The sequence below is a fragment of the Lycium ferocissimum genome, chromosome 10, assembly GCF_029784015.1.
Source record: "Lycium ferocissimum isolate CSIRO_LF1 chromosome 10, AGI_CSIRO_Lferr_CH_V1, whole genome shotgun sequence".
NCBI classification, from domain to species: Eukaryota; Viridiplantae; Streptophyta; class Magnoliopsida; order Solanales; family Solanaceae; genus Lycium; species Lycium ferocissimum.
Window position 1 is genome coordinate 64,341,357 of NC_081351.1, and position 15,177 is coordinate 64,356,533.

At 35.7% G+C, this 15,177-nt stretch overlaps 2 protein-coding genes across 7 annotated transcripts; one reads left to right on the forward strand and one right to left on the reverse strand.

The window, feature by feature from the left end:
- Positions 1–307: 307 nt before the first annotated feature.
- LOC132034487 (uncharacterized) lies at positions 308–7,224 on the forward strand. 4 transcript variants are annotated; one of them, XM_059424867.1, is made up of 6 exons: positions 308–453; positions 1,127–1,204; positions 1,307–1,351; positions 6,193–6,290; positions 6,695–6,817; positions 6,888–7,224. In XM_059424867.1, the coding sequence occupies exons 2-5, from the start codon at positions 1,151–1,153 to the stop codon at positions 6,771–6,773; spliced, it is 276 nt and encodes a 91-aa protein (XP_059280850.1). In that variant the 5' UTR covers positions 308–453; positions 1,127–1,150; the 3' UTR covers positions 6,774–6,817; positions 6,888–7,224. The 4 variants fall into 4 exon arrangements, with proteins under 4 accessions (XP_059280850.1, XP_059280849.1, XP_059280847.1 ...); XM_059424866.1 differs by having other exon boundaries at positions 6,695–6,816; positions 6,874–7,224; XM_059424864.1 differs by having other exon boundaries at positions 6,695–7,224.
- A 1,125-nt stretch (positions 7,225–8,349) lies between these two features.
- Positions 8,350–12,341, reverse strand: LOC132034486 (probable boron transporter 2). 3 transcript variants are annotated; one of them, XM_059424862.1, is made up of 13 exons: positions 12,178–12,341; positions 11,776–11,935; positions 11,585–11,667; positions 11,301–11,493; positions 11,077–11,215; positions 10,794–10,959; positions 10,513–10,679; positions 10,255–10,428; positions 10,069–10,164; positions 9,829–9,966; positions 9,422–9,726; positions 9,060–9,330; positions 8,350–8,788 (listed from the first exon to the last, which is right to left on the reverse strand). In XM_059424862.1, the coding sequence occupies exons 2-13, from the start codon at positions 11,877–11,879 to the stop codon at positions 8,501–8,503; spliced, it is 2,124 nt and encodes a 707-aa protein (XP_059280845.1). In that variant the 5' UTR covers positions 11,880–11,935; positions 12,178–12,341; the 3' UTR covers positions 8,350–8,500. The 3 variants fall into 3 exon arrangements, with proteins under 3 accessions (XP_059280845.1, XP_059280844.1, XP_059280846.1); XM_059424861.1 differs by having other exon boundaries at positions 8,350–8,791; XM_059424863.1 differs by lacking the exon at positions 12,178–12,341 and having other exon boundaries at positions 8,350–8,791; positions 11,301–11,509; positions 11,776–11,790.
- Positions 12,342–15,177: the final 2,836 nt, after the last annotated feature.

Below are 15,177 nucleotides of genomic sequence, written 5' to 3' on the forward strand. Positions count from 1 at the left end.
TTTAGAAAAGGGATAACATCTTATGAGGTGTAAGTGTTTAAATTTAAAATTCAAGGGATCCATTCTTAACTGAATCACAGTACAGGGGTGTTTAGTGTAGTTAACCCCCAAGAAAATACACAATTTGGAACTTTCATTATTCTGACTAAAAGAAAAACAATTAAATCAAGAGTTAATAAAAGCGATAACATTACGGGGGTGTAAGTGCAGGATTTCATTATATAAGGGATATAAGTGTTTAATTTTAAAATTTAAGGGTTCATCTATAACTGATTCATAGTACAAGAGTGTTTAGTGTAGTTAACCTAAACAAAATACACAATTAGAAACTTCATTATTTTGACTAAAAAAAAAAGCTTTAGGAGAGGTTAGTTTAGTTAAATCTTGTGTAAGCGAGGTTCAATATTGTCTCAGGGCGACAAGGAACTTGGAATCGTTATTCAAAACCCCCAGGTATGCCCTTTCATTTCATTTCCTATACTACAATCCAAATGAATCTTCATACTCTCCACTTTAGAGTGTTTGCTTCGACTATGATATTTACTGCCATTCATTAGATTTGGTTTGGTTCATTCTTGAACATATTAATTTGGCAGTTTCGCAAATTACAGAGAGGGTTGTGTTAGGTTGACGGTGTAAAATACTCTTATTATAGAGGATTTTTGTTGCCGTCTTCATGTTATTTAGGATTAAAGTGTAGTTAATTGATTGATTATTGTATGGAAGGTTTGGTTTTGTGGATTTCAAAATCTTCCTGATATTCAGTGCACTCAAGCTGTTTGATGAAATGGCTGATAATCATGTTCATTGACCTGAAACTCATCCCTTTTCCGTAGTAGTTGCATAAATTTGACTCCTAATTATTATATTGGACGAAAAGTTTACAACTTTTGAAAAGTTTATATGCCCACATCATGTAATGTTAAATGAATGTCAAAGTCATTTGTATTGTGGGATTCTGTTGTTCTTACTTAGTCTTCAAGTATTTTTTTTCTTTTCACAAAAATAAATGTAAGTTGTGCAAAAGGATTTCAATTTTGAGGATTTTGAATTCATTAAGTTGGAATCAATCTTGAAAACTAAATCCCCTCATCCAAACATGGCTTATATCTCTGTTTTTCCATAGGAACCGTTTCAACCGAGTTGCATAATGCCGACTCTCCAAGCATCATTGCCTCCTGAACTAGCCAACAATGCTATCCGAGTTAGTATCGTTTAACTGTTAGCTATTTGAATATATGCAGCCTCTAGAATTGCTTTCAATGTGATTTAAGAATGCATTTCTTTCTTTTGCTTTGTCTCTTAGCTTTATCGGGAGTGTCTCCGACGAGCAAAATACATTGGCAGTAAGGTATGTTTTTCTTCTTTGTTGCTCTGAAATTATATTAATTGTGTTGGTTGTTTTCTAAAAACTCTCTTTCTTCTTTTGCCCACGATTCAGTTAGGTTTGATAGTCCTAACATGTGGTCTTTAAAATTCAAATGCGTGAATAGTTGGTTGATTCTAGGCGCAATCTGTTTATATGATCTAAGATTCTGTTTACGGTATTAATTTCTTTAGTTCCATCTCATGTTATTAGTTAACTCCACGACACATTGGCCTTCCTCACACCCTCGAGTGAACCCTATAGTTCTGAAGGTGTGCTTGCTCTGGAGAACAAGGATGACTTTTATCTCCAGATGAATTTATTAGGTGAAATCTAAATTTCACTTGTGGCATTATGTTCTCGGGTTTGACAATTACTTCAAACTGTAGTTTTCGTGAGAGGAAGTAAGGAATGTCTTATGCTTCATTTCCCATAGGGGAGATGACGTGCTTTAGCAAGAGAAGAAAAAGAGGGAAAAAGAAAAGGTATATTAACAGTTTTTTTTTTTAAAAAAAAAGCCAAAAAAAGAAAAGGTCGATGCCCGTTACAATGTTCTGTTTAAAATCGAAATGTTAGCTGGAATGTGGTTAGGGAGCAAAAACTTGACTTAATCTGGACTTGTTTGGCTTTGTGCCTAGACAGCTCGCATTTCATAAAAATAAAAAAGACTAGGACACCCCCTTTTTTTCTTTTGATTTATGCTGCATCAGTCCCATAGAATGGGGTAGATAGGAGTTAATCAGTAATGGGAAGGCGTTTACCTTAAACCTTCCTTTTGGGGTCAAAAAGAGTGGTCAAGATTATGCTGGCTTGTGATTTTACTGTCTGGAAAGAGGAGGTGAGGTGAAGAAAAGAATAGGAAGTTCTGCCATTATCATTAATTGGAGACATCAAATGGTGCAAGTGTAAAATTAGAATGCAGAATCAATACCCTACTGTAAATTGAAGCCAGTGCGAGATTCTTGAATTTAAATTGCCTAAATTACTCCTTTGTTTACTTTGTGCATTGAAATTTGAATTCAAAACAGATGGAGTTATACTAACAACACCAAGTACATTTTCTGTTGTCGAGAGTGTGTCTGTATGCCATTGGAATATGTAAGACATGGATTAATTTTATTTTTAATTTTTTATGAAATAAGTAGATTCATTCAAAGGCATCAAGAAGATGCAAGTGTTATAAGGATAGATCAGTTAAGCTCCCAAAAATAAGGATTTGTAGCTTCTTTCTAAACAACAGAGCTAACAAAATCCAGGAAGAGTTCTAAGTTATTTACTGTGGTCAGTTTGGACCAACTAAAAAGGCTAACTAGACATCTGCCTCACAACAGATTACTAGAAGATGAGATTCCATCATAAACATATTGTGTTCCTCTCTGTCCATAGACACCAAAAGAGAACACCAGGGAAGGGATCATCTTCCAGATACTCTTGATGGCTTTGTCAACTTCCCGTGACAACTTTCGTGAACATCCCTAACAGAGAAGGGCATGACCCAGGAAAGACCAAAAAGACAGCAAAACATATTCCAAAGGTCTGAGGCAACTGCGCAGTGCAGTAGCAGGTGGTTGACAGTTTCTGTGTGCTTGTGGCAGAAGTAGCATCTGTTGGCAAGTTGGATTTTCCTTTTGGAGAGATTATCTTGTGTGAGGCATGAGTTCTGTAGTGCAGTCTAGCTGAAAGAGATAACTTCCATAGGTAATTTAGTCTTGCATATATGCTTCCATGGCCGTTGTCAATCAATGGGTTCCTTGAGCATAAGTTGTGATAGCCTTCCTTGACTGTGTAGTGACCTTTTTGTGAGTTACCCCATTTCAATCTATCAGGCTCTTGGGGTGAAAAGAAGCAAGGCTGCAATTTGGCAAAAAGGGCCAACATGTCATTAAGTTCCTAGTAATGTTGGTTTCTCCAGTGTTATCAAAAGCGAAAAGCGCAAAAAAGCTCTAAGGTTAGCTGGGGCTTTAATCGCAAAGCGCAATTAAAGCGTGGGCTTTAGTGAAAAAAAGCGCAATGGTGCAAAATTACAAATATATGTATTTTAGTCCAAGACTAATAATAGTAAGCATGAATAACAAATATATGGACAAAGAAATTGTAAAAACATTAAGATAAAGTGAAATATCAATTATGTAGTGTCACCTCTTCAAGAGAGGCTCAATGGCAAGGAAAAGTATGTCTTAGAGCCTTGATGACGACACTGAAGCGCGCATAAAGCGAGGCGAAGCGTTCAACATGTTTTGAGCCTCGCTTCAGGGGTTAAGCGCGCTTTAAGCGCGCCTTTGACAACACTGGGTTTCTCCTGAAACTTAGGTCCCAAATGTTTTCTAATCTGTTGGAGGCTATGGTTGAATCTAGTCCAGCTGCAATGATGAATTCCTTAGCCAAAGTTGTATCTCCCAACCATCTGTCCTTCCAAAATTTGACATGAGAGCCATTCCTCACTCTAAATGTGATGTTCTCAGCAAAATCAGGCCAATGTTTAATGATGCCTTTCCATAGGCCAACTCCATAGTAGCTGCTGAAGTTTTTGTGGACCAGTGATTAAGCTCACCATGTTTAGCTTTGATCACCTCTTTCCACAGTCCAATGTCTTCAGTTCCTTACCTCCATAACCATTTCATCATCATGCTTTTATTGTGAGCTGCAAAATCTTTGATACCCAGACCCCCTTGGGATTTAGGTTGTGTAACTTTTTTCCCATTTAAGCAAATGAAACTTATGATCCTCACTGTTAACTTCCCATAGAAAATTCCTTCTAATTCTGTCAAGCTCTTCGAGAACTTCTGCTGCAATAGGGAAAAGGGACATTTGATAAGTAGGGATGCTGTCCATTACACTGTTAATCAATGTTATCCTTCCTCCAAGAGAAAGATACTGCATTTGCCAGCCTTTTTTCAAACTTCTCAAGTATTCCCAACCAGATCTCATTAGCCTTGAATTTTGGACCTAAAGGCAGCCCAAGATAAGTTGTTGGAAAGGAGCCTGTTGCAACTCATGATCTCTGCTAGCTGTGTCAGATTGTGCACTGAATTTACAGGATAGATAGTGCTTTTTGACATATTTGTATGTAGGCCATAGTCCTTCAAAGATGTGCAGAATCAAGTTTAGCTTAATCACTTGTGATCTATCTGCCCCACAAAATAGCAAATTGTCATAGGCATAAAGGCGATTTGAAAAGTGAAACTGTGACAGGGTTTCCAGTAGGACTGCCTACTCTGAAGCCTTCAATCCATTGCTGTTGACATGATTTTTGAAGCATCTTGCTAAGACCCTCCATAGCTAGGATGAAAAGAAAGGGCGAGAGGGGGTCTCCCTGCCTTAGCCCTTTTTGAGGAGAGAAAAACCTACAGGCCCTCTGTTATTGAGCACAGAGTATTTTACTGTTGTCAGACTGAATTTGAGCCACCTATTCCCAAATCCCATCCTTTGATGCTAAATCTGTACAACAATAAGAAATGACTTCAAGCATGCTAAATCCTTTGATGACATGCCTGTTTGGAATATGGTACTTAATAGAGAACCTACCATATCCCTTCATGTTTCCTTTGGTCGTCTCTTTAAGATTCCTCACTTTTCTCAAAGATAAAAAGAGATGAGGTAGAATACTTGGATGTGGCATGTGACTTAAAGCCTAGGCTTAACTCACCTCTCTTTAAGCTTCAATTTTGTCTGCGGGATGGGTTTGCCTTAGTTTGTTTTTATTTTCCTAAGATCAGTGTTCCTTATTTTTCTTCACATCTAGGGGAAAGGCAGCTCTATGTATTCTGGATTAGAAGGGGAATGAGAGATCATTATTCATGTCCTTTACTCATTACTTGTCAGACTCGGGCATTACCCACAAAAAGAAGGAAAGATTAGCTCCTTTTTGTCTTCCATGGATGGTTGCTCAGTTTTACTTGCATCAGCAGTAAAGATGTACAGTTTTGCATTGGCCTCATGCCATCTCCCTGAAGATTTGAAGTTTATACCTTAATTATAAATAAATTCCTTAAACTTTTGAGAAGTGCCTTAACAATTTCCACCCCCAATCCCACATTGCCTCCCCGAAAAAATAAAAGAACGTAACTTGTCATATGTTAAGAGTCCCACATCGAATATGGGATGGGTAATTGGTCTCCTTATATGGACTTGGACAATTCTCACCCTATGAGCTAGCTTTTGGGGTTGAGTTAGGCTTAAGATCCATTTTTTTACATGGTATCAGAGCCAGACTCATCCCAAATCTTTGTTCACCGATGTTGGACCCCCATATTATACTGTCAACGCCCCATTTAACGAGGTGTGGGCATGCGGGGGAGTGTTAAAAGTTCCACATCGGATATGGGATGGATAATTGGTCTCCTTATATGGACTTGGACAATCATCATTGTATGAGCTAGCTTTTGGGGTTGAGCTAGGCCCATGATCCATTTCTTTGCATCATATATTTGTCTTTTCTACTTGTTATAAAGCTGCTTCCCCTAACATTGGACACTGGACACTGGACTTTTTAACTCGGACATCGGGCATGAGGAAAACTTATTACGTGAAAAAACGTAGAATCAATTGAAGCACCGGCAAAAGAGCTACGCTTTTTCTTCTATGGCACGGAACTGTCATTTTGCTTGCTTACGATGATTCCTTAGCTGAGATAGGTTTAGACAAATTCATTAGTTGTGCGTCCATTTTGGTTTCAAATGATAATTCACTTGTTTGAACTGAGAGGTGTTCCAACAACATAAAGATATAAATTTATTTTAAGATATAAATATAAATAAATTCTATTTGATAGATTGTCTTTCGAGAACTAGCTACTTATATAGCTTTGCCTGTCCTTAAATTTGCAGCAACATAACACAGAGCTTCTTGTTGGTATGGTGAGACAGCAGTTCAAAAAGAATATGCATGAGACTAATCCGGATAAAATTCAGAAATTGAAGGATGAGTAAGTTCATTCTGTCTTGTTCTTTTTTGCTTTTTTGTTTTTCAAAACAAAATGTCTTCCAGACTGGTGGGAATTTTCTAATGATTTTAACTTAGATATTAGCATCATGAACCGCCTACTGATTGAATGATTCTTCAGCAATTTTCTGTCTCATCCGATATAGCTGTTTGGTACTCCAATCCTCCTCTTGCAGTTGAAAAATACTTGTAGGACTACATAAAGTTCTGTGACCTACTGTTCCTCCAAAACTTTATATACCTACTCTACGTCCTGATTCTACCTACTTGCTGCATTTTCTTATTTATAAAAGTTTACTTACTTCTTGGAGAAAAAAAAATCATTCCCATTGCCATCTCTGAAAAAATTGGTTTTACTGAAGACATTGTCTGCCTTTGGTATTGCAGTGCTGCGCGAGGGCTCATAAATCACATGCTGCATGAATCTGAGAAGTTGACTGGCCGGAAATTCAGCCAGAGTTCTTGACTTTGCCTGTTAGCAAACTGCTACGAGGAATTCCAAGATACCAGTTCTAAGCTTGGTTTAGGATCTACTAAAAGTTTGTGATATCAGTATTAGCTTGATGGTTTTTTAGCATAATTTATGCAGAGACAATAAAGTTGAGTTTTTCTGATGAGCTCACTACAACCTTGAGGATATGGCATCATTTCTGATTATGCTGGATTATATTTTTTTTATGCAATTGATCAATGAGGATCCCGGAATAATTAAAATATGCTCTGTTCTAAAATTATCACTTGTCACTTTAAGGCTCAACTTTTTCCTTCTTTTTTTTCCCCACCTAGGAGAGTTTGGCTTTATATTTGTCCGGAGTCCAGAAGTTTTCTTTTAGAATACTTTTCCATACCTTTGAGTTACAGAACCTTCACCTGTAATAGTTGTAGTGTCTAAATTAATAAAGTATTTTAATGATGAATATATTTGCGTTAGTTTTTCCTTATTAGTTAATTGGCCTGAAACTGAAAATCATAAGGTGACAACTTTCGGAAATACTGAATATGACACAAACTGCCTTGTTTATAGAGGAGTCGTAACGTAACTTCAAAGTACAATCATGTGGCAAGACCTGCCAAATCGTGTTAATGAATCACACGTAAAGATATTTATAACACACATAGCGCTAATGGTATTTCGTAACTATTTGATTGGGCAGCTGCTTGTAGCCAGCCTATATTGTAAATATGCAGTTACATATAATTCAGCCAAGGTAATAGGAATTTGACCTGACGCGATTCCAAATAGGAAAACTTTGATCATTTTTGTTTGTTTGAAAAGAGAAAAATAAGAGGGAATAGTCTCCCTGTTTTTTTTTTCCATTTTCATAGTCTCCCTGTTTTTTGTTCCATTTTCAAGTCCCTAAACTTATGAAATCTTGTTTCTGTAGTGGATCAATTCGTTTGTAGTGGATCAATTCGTTAACATACCGCCAAGCCACTTTTTATTAACATAATGTAACCGAGCCGTTATTGCAGCGACTTTTCTGATTTTACCATCAGTCCCAAAGAAACAAATTTACACAGAGAACCAGAAAGAGGGAGGCATCTGTTTGACCTTTGACGCTTTCCCCTCTCAAAATGGTTCATCTTCAGCAGTATATTATTTATACTTGTGATGCCAGGAAAAGCTGGTATTTTCTTTTCCTTTGTTATTTACCTTTTCCCCCTATTATTTAAATGATTGGGTTTGATTTTTATAAACTCAGTGTAAAGTTTTTTTTCCATACTTTCTGGTTAATTAATAGCAAACATGTAACTATCTGTAACAAGCATGGATTTATAACTTGAAAGCTAAGGTAAACAGTCTACCACAACTAGTTAAATTACACTACCTAGCACCTAAGGATGTAGTCTAGTTGTCAATGAAGTGAGAATCATGAGGTCACCAGTTCAAATCCCACTGGACACAAAAACACTAAGATTTCTTCTTGAATTCTCAGGCAAAGTCATCATTGCCTGGCAAACAGATATTCTCGATAGTATTACTTCGTGCTTCATATTCTCCATAACCATAAGTAAAAAGCAATCTAAATGCCAACATGGAGTATGTTAATAGCGCTTAAATTCCTTTGATAAATCAGAAGGTGAAAAAATTGTACATGAATAATGGCCTAAACTATATGTGGCTAACTGCGACATTACATTTTATGAAACAATATTTGGTTGTTTGTGAATTGTGGATCATGAGCGCTAGTATTAGTTGAAACTGTGAGTTTTTGACAAATTTGATCTTCTTGCTTCTGCAGTTCTGGAACCGAAGGATCCTCCTCGACCAAGACTAGGACTTTCCCCCTTTATTTCACTAACACGAGGACTGTATACCTTGTTAGAAAGCCTTGGGCTTTGGACACTAATAGAATCTCTGGCTGGTGTGGCATTGCAGCTTGTAACCTTTGAACTGCACATACGTCGAATCTCACCTCGACTTCTTGTCATCATGCCATCCAAAATCTCCCCATCATCTGCAAAGGAACCTTCATTTTCCTGCTAAAAAGTTATGAAGAAGATAAGATACTGAGAAGTGTTCTTGGTTAAATAATGTAAAGTTATCAGTGTCTTCTTAATCCATACAATGAGAACCCAAACTAATTTGAGATTGATTGGTGGTTCATCTTCAGTTAGCTGGATGCATCTTAGTCGGAGACATTTTTTGGCATCAAAACTTCTCACACTAAGAGTTATATGATTTATAACCTTGTTCTTTAACTTTTGTTGACAGACACAGAAGTGCAGATAGAAAACGGGTGAAGCTTACTCTAGCCATGCTGCATGATGATAATGGTGGTGCTTCTTCATACTCAGCAGCGTCTAATTCCTGAAGGTGTGCCCCTTTGAAGAACCTTGGTAGTAGGTACTGCCTGACTGGAACTAAAAGCATGATCATTAGCGGGAAGAGGACGCCAGCAATGGGGACCCATGTGATCCCAAAACAGATTAGTAAGTAGATGCTCTGGAAAATGGTGAAGAATGCTACTGTCTTGAAAGGTACAGTTTCAATGAACACAGCGTGACACTCTTCAATTACTCTGTCAAACAAAAAGGAAAATGATGAGATCACAATAATGATGCATGCATTTTCTTTACTTTCAAATACGTCCGAAAGGATGATGGAGTTACTTGTATCTTCTGCTTGGAGCAGTGAATAGCAATAAGATGCGTTCCCAGAACTGATTTCCTGGTAAGCTTTCAATGGCCATGAAACCAAAGTAGCCCCAAAGGACTGAGGTCGGTATCATTTTGAGAAGAGGCATAGCGGCCACACATCCTCCCACCATGGCGGACTGAAGCAAGTTGCTCAACCTTTGCTCTTTTACTTCAACGGGCAACAAATCATCTATCTCCTTCTCAACATCAAACATTGTCTCGTCAACAGGATCATCCCTGTTCCCTATTCTTGAAGACACTTTTAATTCTTTTAACCCCTGTTCATTAATTTGATATTACTGGAGAGTCCTACAATTTGCAAGATCTAGGAAAGGAAAGCAGTTGCGTTGAATTAAAAAGTGAAATGGACTAAATCATACCAGAGATGATGGTTCTTGGTGAATCAGTGGACTCTGCATCTGTTGATAGGCTTCTTGCATACCTTCATATACTTCAGCCAGGTTCCCATTCTCAGTCATACATTTCCGTGCTTTTGCTACTAGTCGATTACGAAGCAGCTGCATAGTAAAGGAAGGTAAGTCAAAGGATAGCTGGTTCTAGCTCTCTCACATATATTCGATGATTTTGGCACACAACTTGGTATCGTCAAATGGGGATACCTGATGCTTCAGTGTGGCCAAGCTCTTTGTATGCATTGGAGATTGTGGAATGACTCCATTTGCAGGGGGTATTCCTAGAAGACCACAAATGATGACCTGCCATAACAATAGCAATAGACCATATAACTTGTTGACATTCATTTAAGTACAAGACCAATTAGTGGTAGGGAGAATCTAAGTGTATACCATAAATCCCAGTAACAGCAGATCATAATGGTAGGCAGATGGCTTTCTCAGGTTAAATTCCTTTTGCTGAGCAAGTTGAGATGCTACGCTGTGGTCAAAATAATACAGGACCGCCACCATTGTTGCTGGAATAAAAGCGCCAATTATGTGAAGAACTGGAACTTGTAGCATATCCTACAAATTTGAAGATCAAATAAATTGTCAAGAGATGGAAGCTTAATTTGCTAGATACAGAACAATGGAAAATAGCAGACATGCCTTAATCACTGTCCAATTCCCATAGGCACCAGGTGACCATGGATTTGGACTGAAGAGTCGTCTTGGAATCCCGCTTGGAACATTATTACCAGGTATGTAAGAGACAGCTGTCCAGATTAGAACCATCAGTGGCACTCCATAATCTGCTATGAAGCCCCGAAGCGAGCCTGGAAGAGGGACAAATAGTACAACATCATGTCTAGAACTAAATGAAGGTGACACAAGTCACAACATTTAAATCTAGTAATGAAACCTATAGTCAGTTTTACAAATGATCTCACCAGAGCCATATCGCCAAGATCTTGCCTTTCGGCTCTTTAGTGCTGTGAGTAGAAGACCAAATGATAAAACCAATGCAAACATCCCATTTGCAAACCTCCATGAAGGTTGGAACTCTGGCAGATTTGCATTTTCTCTCTCTGGTACACGAAATTCAAATACCAGTCCCTACAATCCACCCCACAACTCAAATCACTAACAAAAAACACAATATTATTATCTAAACCTTGTGCAACGAAGTGATTTTCAGCACCCTTACAAATGAAGTACATATGTTTGTCTTACTTTGATTGCTTGCTGCATGAAAAGCATTGCAATTAGAAGGCCGAAGAGTTCCCCAGCAACACGTGTAAACCTATTGATAAACGAACAAGCTCCAAGGACAGCCAGAAGGAAAAGCAAGATTGCAGTCCAAACACACACCCTGATGGAAATTCATACAACCAATAATGAAACATAATGACAAAAGATATTTAATTTCCTGGAGTTGAAAAAGGAAATGTATCTACCATGCTGTCCAAGCTAAAAAGAGCTTAGGTCCCAATTCTGGTCTGTCTTTAGCAAAGTTGTACATGAATGTGTACATAAGCACAGTTGGTTCTGCAACTCCAAGAATTAGCAGAGGTTGGCCTCCAATGATAGAGTGCATAATCCCACATAATGCTGTTGAAGCCAGTGTCTGAACAGCTGTTATTGACCCATCTGCAAGTGTAAATGGCTGCTATCCATTAATTAAACTTGTCAAATCAACTGAATATATTTATGTATGTACAAAAATTAGAAAAAAACATACCAGTACTTCTTTCCAACTGCTCACCAAATGATATGACTGGAATTGCTGAAGCAAAAAATATGTAGGTAGTGGGGGCTAAAATCCTACAAGAAATCAAAGTTCATCAATGAATTTACTAGTAATTGTGTCAATGGCATATGAGTAAATCCTCAAAGAGAAAAAAAAAAAAAAAAAAAAAAAAAAAGTTGTACCTGAAGCCTGCCCTGAGACCACTAGTCCAATCTTGTTTAAAGCACATTAATCTCCCTTTGAGGTCATTTTTAATCCCACGAAATGGCACAAAATTATCTTCCATTGTACAAACAACTTCAAGTAACTTTGTTCTTTAATCAATAGCCTTCAAAGGCTAATCTGTCAATGACAATGACAGCTTAATTCGCTACTTTCAAACTAGAGGGAAATCAAGATTCATCCGAGTAGACTAAATCTGAGATAAATGTTAGGGAAGTTTTGAAATATAGAAATGTATGTATGCATTTAAGTAAGAAGATGAAGTTAAATCTTGATCAACAGTGCATAAAGAGATTGCTAGCTAGTGCATATATGAGTAATATATTGAAGATCCTAGTGAAGAATAGCATGTATTTATTTACCTTGTGGAAATGGTAATAATCGGATAATTCCACTGGAAATGGATACTCAAAAGATCTGACGATAACAAAAATGGGAAAGAAATATTGGGCTGAGGTTCAAGAAAAAAGGTTAGTAGAATATACAAAGCTCCAAAAAGCAGTGTGGGGTACTGTCTGGTATCTGGTCAAGACTCCTCAAGAGTGGAGTATTAAAAAAGGTGTTTTCATTTTATTTCACACTGCATGACAGAGAAAAGAAAAGGGATTGACAGAACATGACAAGCTGGCCTCTTGCCCTGTATTTTTACTCCTTTGTCTTCATACTCAATGTCCCCACGTGACCATCCCTTCTATTTATTGCATTTCAATTTCAATTTCAATTTTAATTTTTAATACTCACTTTTTAATTTTCTAAGACAAAGCTCACAAAAAAATTGGTATTTTGCAGCAAGAAGAATTAACAACTTTTTTTTTTTGCAAAAACTCAACAACTGAGTTTGCAGACTCCATTTTTGTACAACAACAACATATCCAGTGTAGTCCCACAAGTAGGGTCTAGAGAGGATAGGATATACGTAGATATTACCCCTACCTTTTGTGAATTTTCAAAAACAAATGTGAATCATTGATAGATAACAATATAAATAAGCATGGATTGGTAAGCCGAAAAATGTGATTAGAAAATAACAGTAACAATTAAATTCTAATTTATTTATTTCAAGCCTTTAAAAGACTAACATTCCAATTTGATGTTTGGTTTATGTAGGCAGTCAAGTAAACGAGTCAATTCCTCAAATGATAATTGAAGTTGTAGAAAAATCCTACTAAAGTAACTTTTGAATTTTTTTGGACAATAAGGTCATCGAACTATGCCATATTTCCAAAAAAGTAAAACATTCCATTTTTGGACATAAGACCCCTTAACTTATTTTTAAATTATATAACCCATTTCAATAGTTTTATTTTATTTTCAAAATGTGAAAAATATTAATTCAAACAAAATTTTTATAATATTGCAAAATTTTGCCTAAAGTAGAAAATAAAAGGATATAGTTGGCTGATAGTAGAATTAAGCACGACGCTTAATTGTAGATTTTTTAACTGATTATAAATAATTTTTCCTAATCTATAAAATTTTTGATTTTCAAAAAAAATATTTACTATTTTTATTTTCTTGGAGATGAACTTGTAATATTCTTTTTTTATTTAAGTACTACAAATAAGTGGATTACAATTGATATAAATATTTATATTTTTAGAAAGCATATATACAACTAATTGTTAAAAATGTTTTGATTTTTACAAAGTAGTTATCCAACACGATTTTTTTTTTTTTTGAGAAAATTTATCCAAATATTCTACATGCATCATGCATCTATATAACGTCTCATGTGTTTCAATTATGTCAAAGTACTTTTATTCAGTAAAGTGTTCAACTTCCTACTTTAAGCAATAGAAAAATATTAAAATATTTCAAAAGAAGTTGATATAACAAAGAAAATATTCGAGCATACTTAAATTTTGAATTGTTATATTGTTTTATTCTTATAACTTGAAATAATAATTTGATTTTTTATTATTAAAACATGAAAATATTATTTGAACAAGAATTTCATAGTACCAAAAAATTGTGCCTAAATAATGAATTTTGTAATATAAAAATGGGTTAAGGGGATTATGTCAAAAAATGGATTGTTTTACTTTATTAGAAACAAGGGCATAATTTGATGACCTTATTATCTAAAAAAAATTAAAAGTTACTTTAATAGGACTTTTCTACAAGTTCAATGACCATTCGAGGAATTGACTCTCAGGTAAACCTGACCTCAGATTAATTCAGAATTTTAAGTTAGTGCATCCACTATCACTTTGTGGCTGTAAAAGTGTAAATGCAAACTGAAAAGTAGTACTATTATTTAATAGATAAAGTAAACCCGGGATTTGTTACTTTGGTATGTTTGTCTAGTCCACCAGTCATGTGATGTTCAGTTGGCAGACGAAGAAGCTCTTAATTTTTCCATTAATGACTAATAAGTAAAGAGCGTTTGATTAATCAATTCACGTTCCTAAACAACTTGTTATTATAAAAAATCAAAAAAGATAAACAAGACGGTGATAGTTTTTTGTGGTTATATTAAGAAAAATGATGACCTCAAAGACTAAAACCGTGTATACGCAAGCATTTCAAAGTTTGATTCATGTTTCGTTATTTTGGACTAGTGCTACCATGCATGCATCACGGCATCAAATAATGCTGCTTTATACTTTTGAGCGGACCTTAAATTTGCTAGTAATTGGATATTTGAATTATAGGACCCGTTTGTCCATGAGAATTTTTCACTTTTTTCCGGAAAACTTTTTTACTTTATTTGAAAATCAACGTTTGATCATGAAAATTTCAAATACAACTTCATTTGAAAACACTTAAAATCCTATTTTCGCCTTTTTTTTTTTTTTTACTTTCAGTATATTCAAACAACCTAATATTCTTTGCAAAAATTATAACCAAACACAACTCCATCTTCAACTCCAAATTCAAAATTCCAAATAAAGTGAAAAGTATTTGGTTTTCATGGCCAAACGCCTACATAGTCTGTTCGAATTACACACCTGAATACACAATCAAATATTCCAATAAAACACGCCTAATATTTATTTATTTTTAAATTGTGTGGGTTCTCAAAAGCCCATTATATAAATAAGTTAACAGAAAAATATGACACTCCCTCTAATTATACGCATTAATCTCAATAAGCAATAAAACCTAAGACTTGTTCCAATTGAGTTGATGTGTAAAAGCGAGGTGATATATTTTAAGTGGTTAACTTGTCTACATAATAGACGTTTGAGAACACGCACAAAGATTTTCCAAAATTGAGTGGAAAATATCTAATATGACACATTATCAGGTATTTCGATGCTCAATTGGAATAGGTTCTTAGTTCAAATGTCTAAATGAAATTTCCTACCAAATTTAATGAATTGTCAATGCGCCATAACTTTTTTTAATATTTTTACACA

Coding starts and splice junctions, on each gene's coding strand:
- LOC132034487 (XM_059424864.1), top strand. CDS start 1,151: ATGCCGACTCTCCAAGCATCATTGCCTCCTGAACTAGCCAACAATGCT. Junction 1,352..6,192: donor CAAAATACATTGGCAGTAAG/GTATGTTTTTCT, acceptor TTAAATTTGCAG/CAACATAACACAGAGCTTCT. Junction 6,291..6,694: donor ATTCAGAAATTGAAGGATGA/GTAAGTTCATTC, acceptor TTGGTATTGCAG/TGCTGCGCGAGGGCTCATAA.
- LOC132034486 (XM_059424861.1), bottom strand. CDS start 11,879: ATGGAAGATAATTTTGTGCCATTTCGTGGGATTAAAAATGACCTCAAA. Junction 11,668..11,775: donor GGTCTCAGGGCAGGCTTCAG/GTACAACTTTTT, acceptor GATTTCTTGTAG/GATTTTAGCCCCCACTACCT. Junction 10,429..10,512: donor GGAATTGGACAGTGATTAAG/GCATGTCTGCTA, acceptor TCAAATTTGTAG/GATATGCTACAAGTTCCAGT.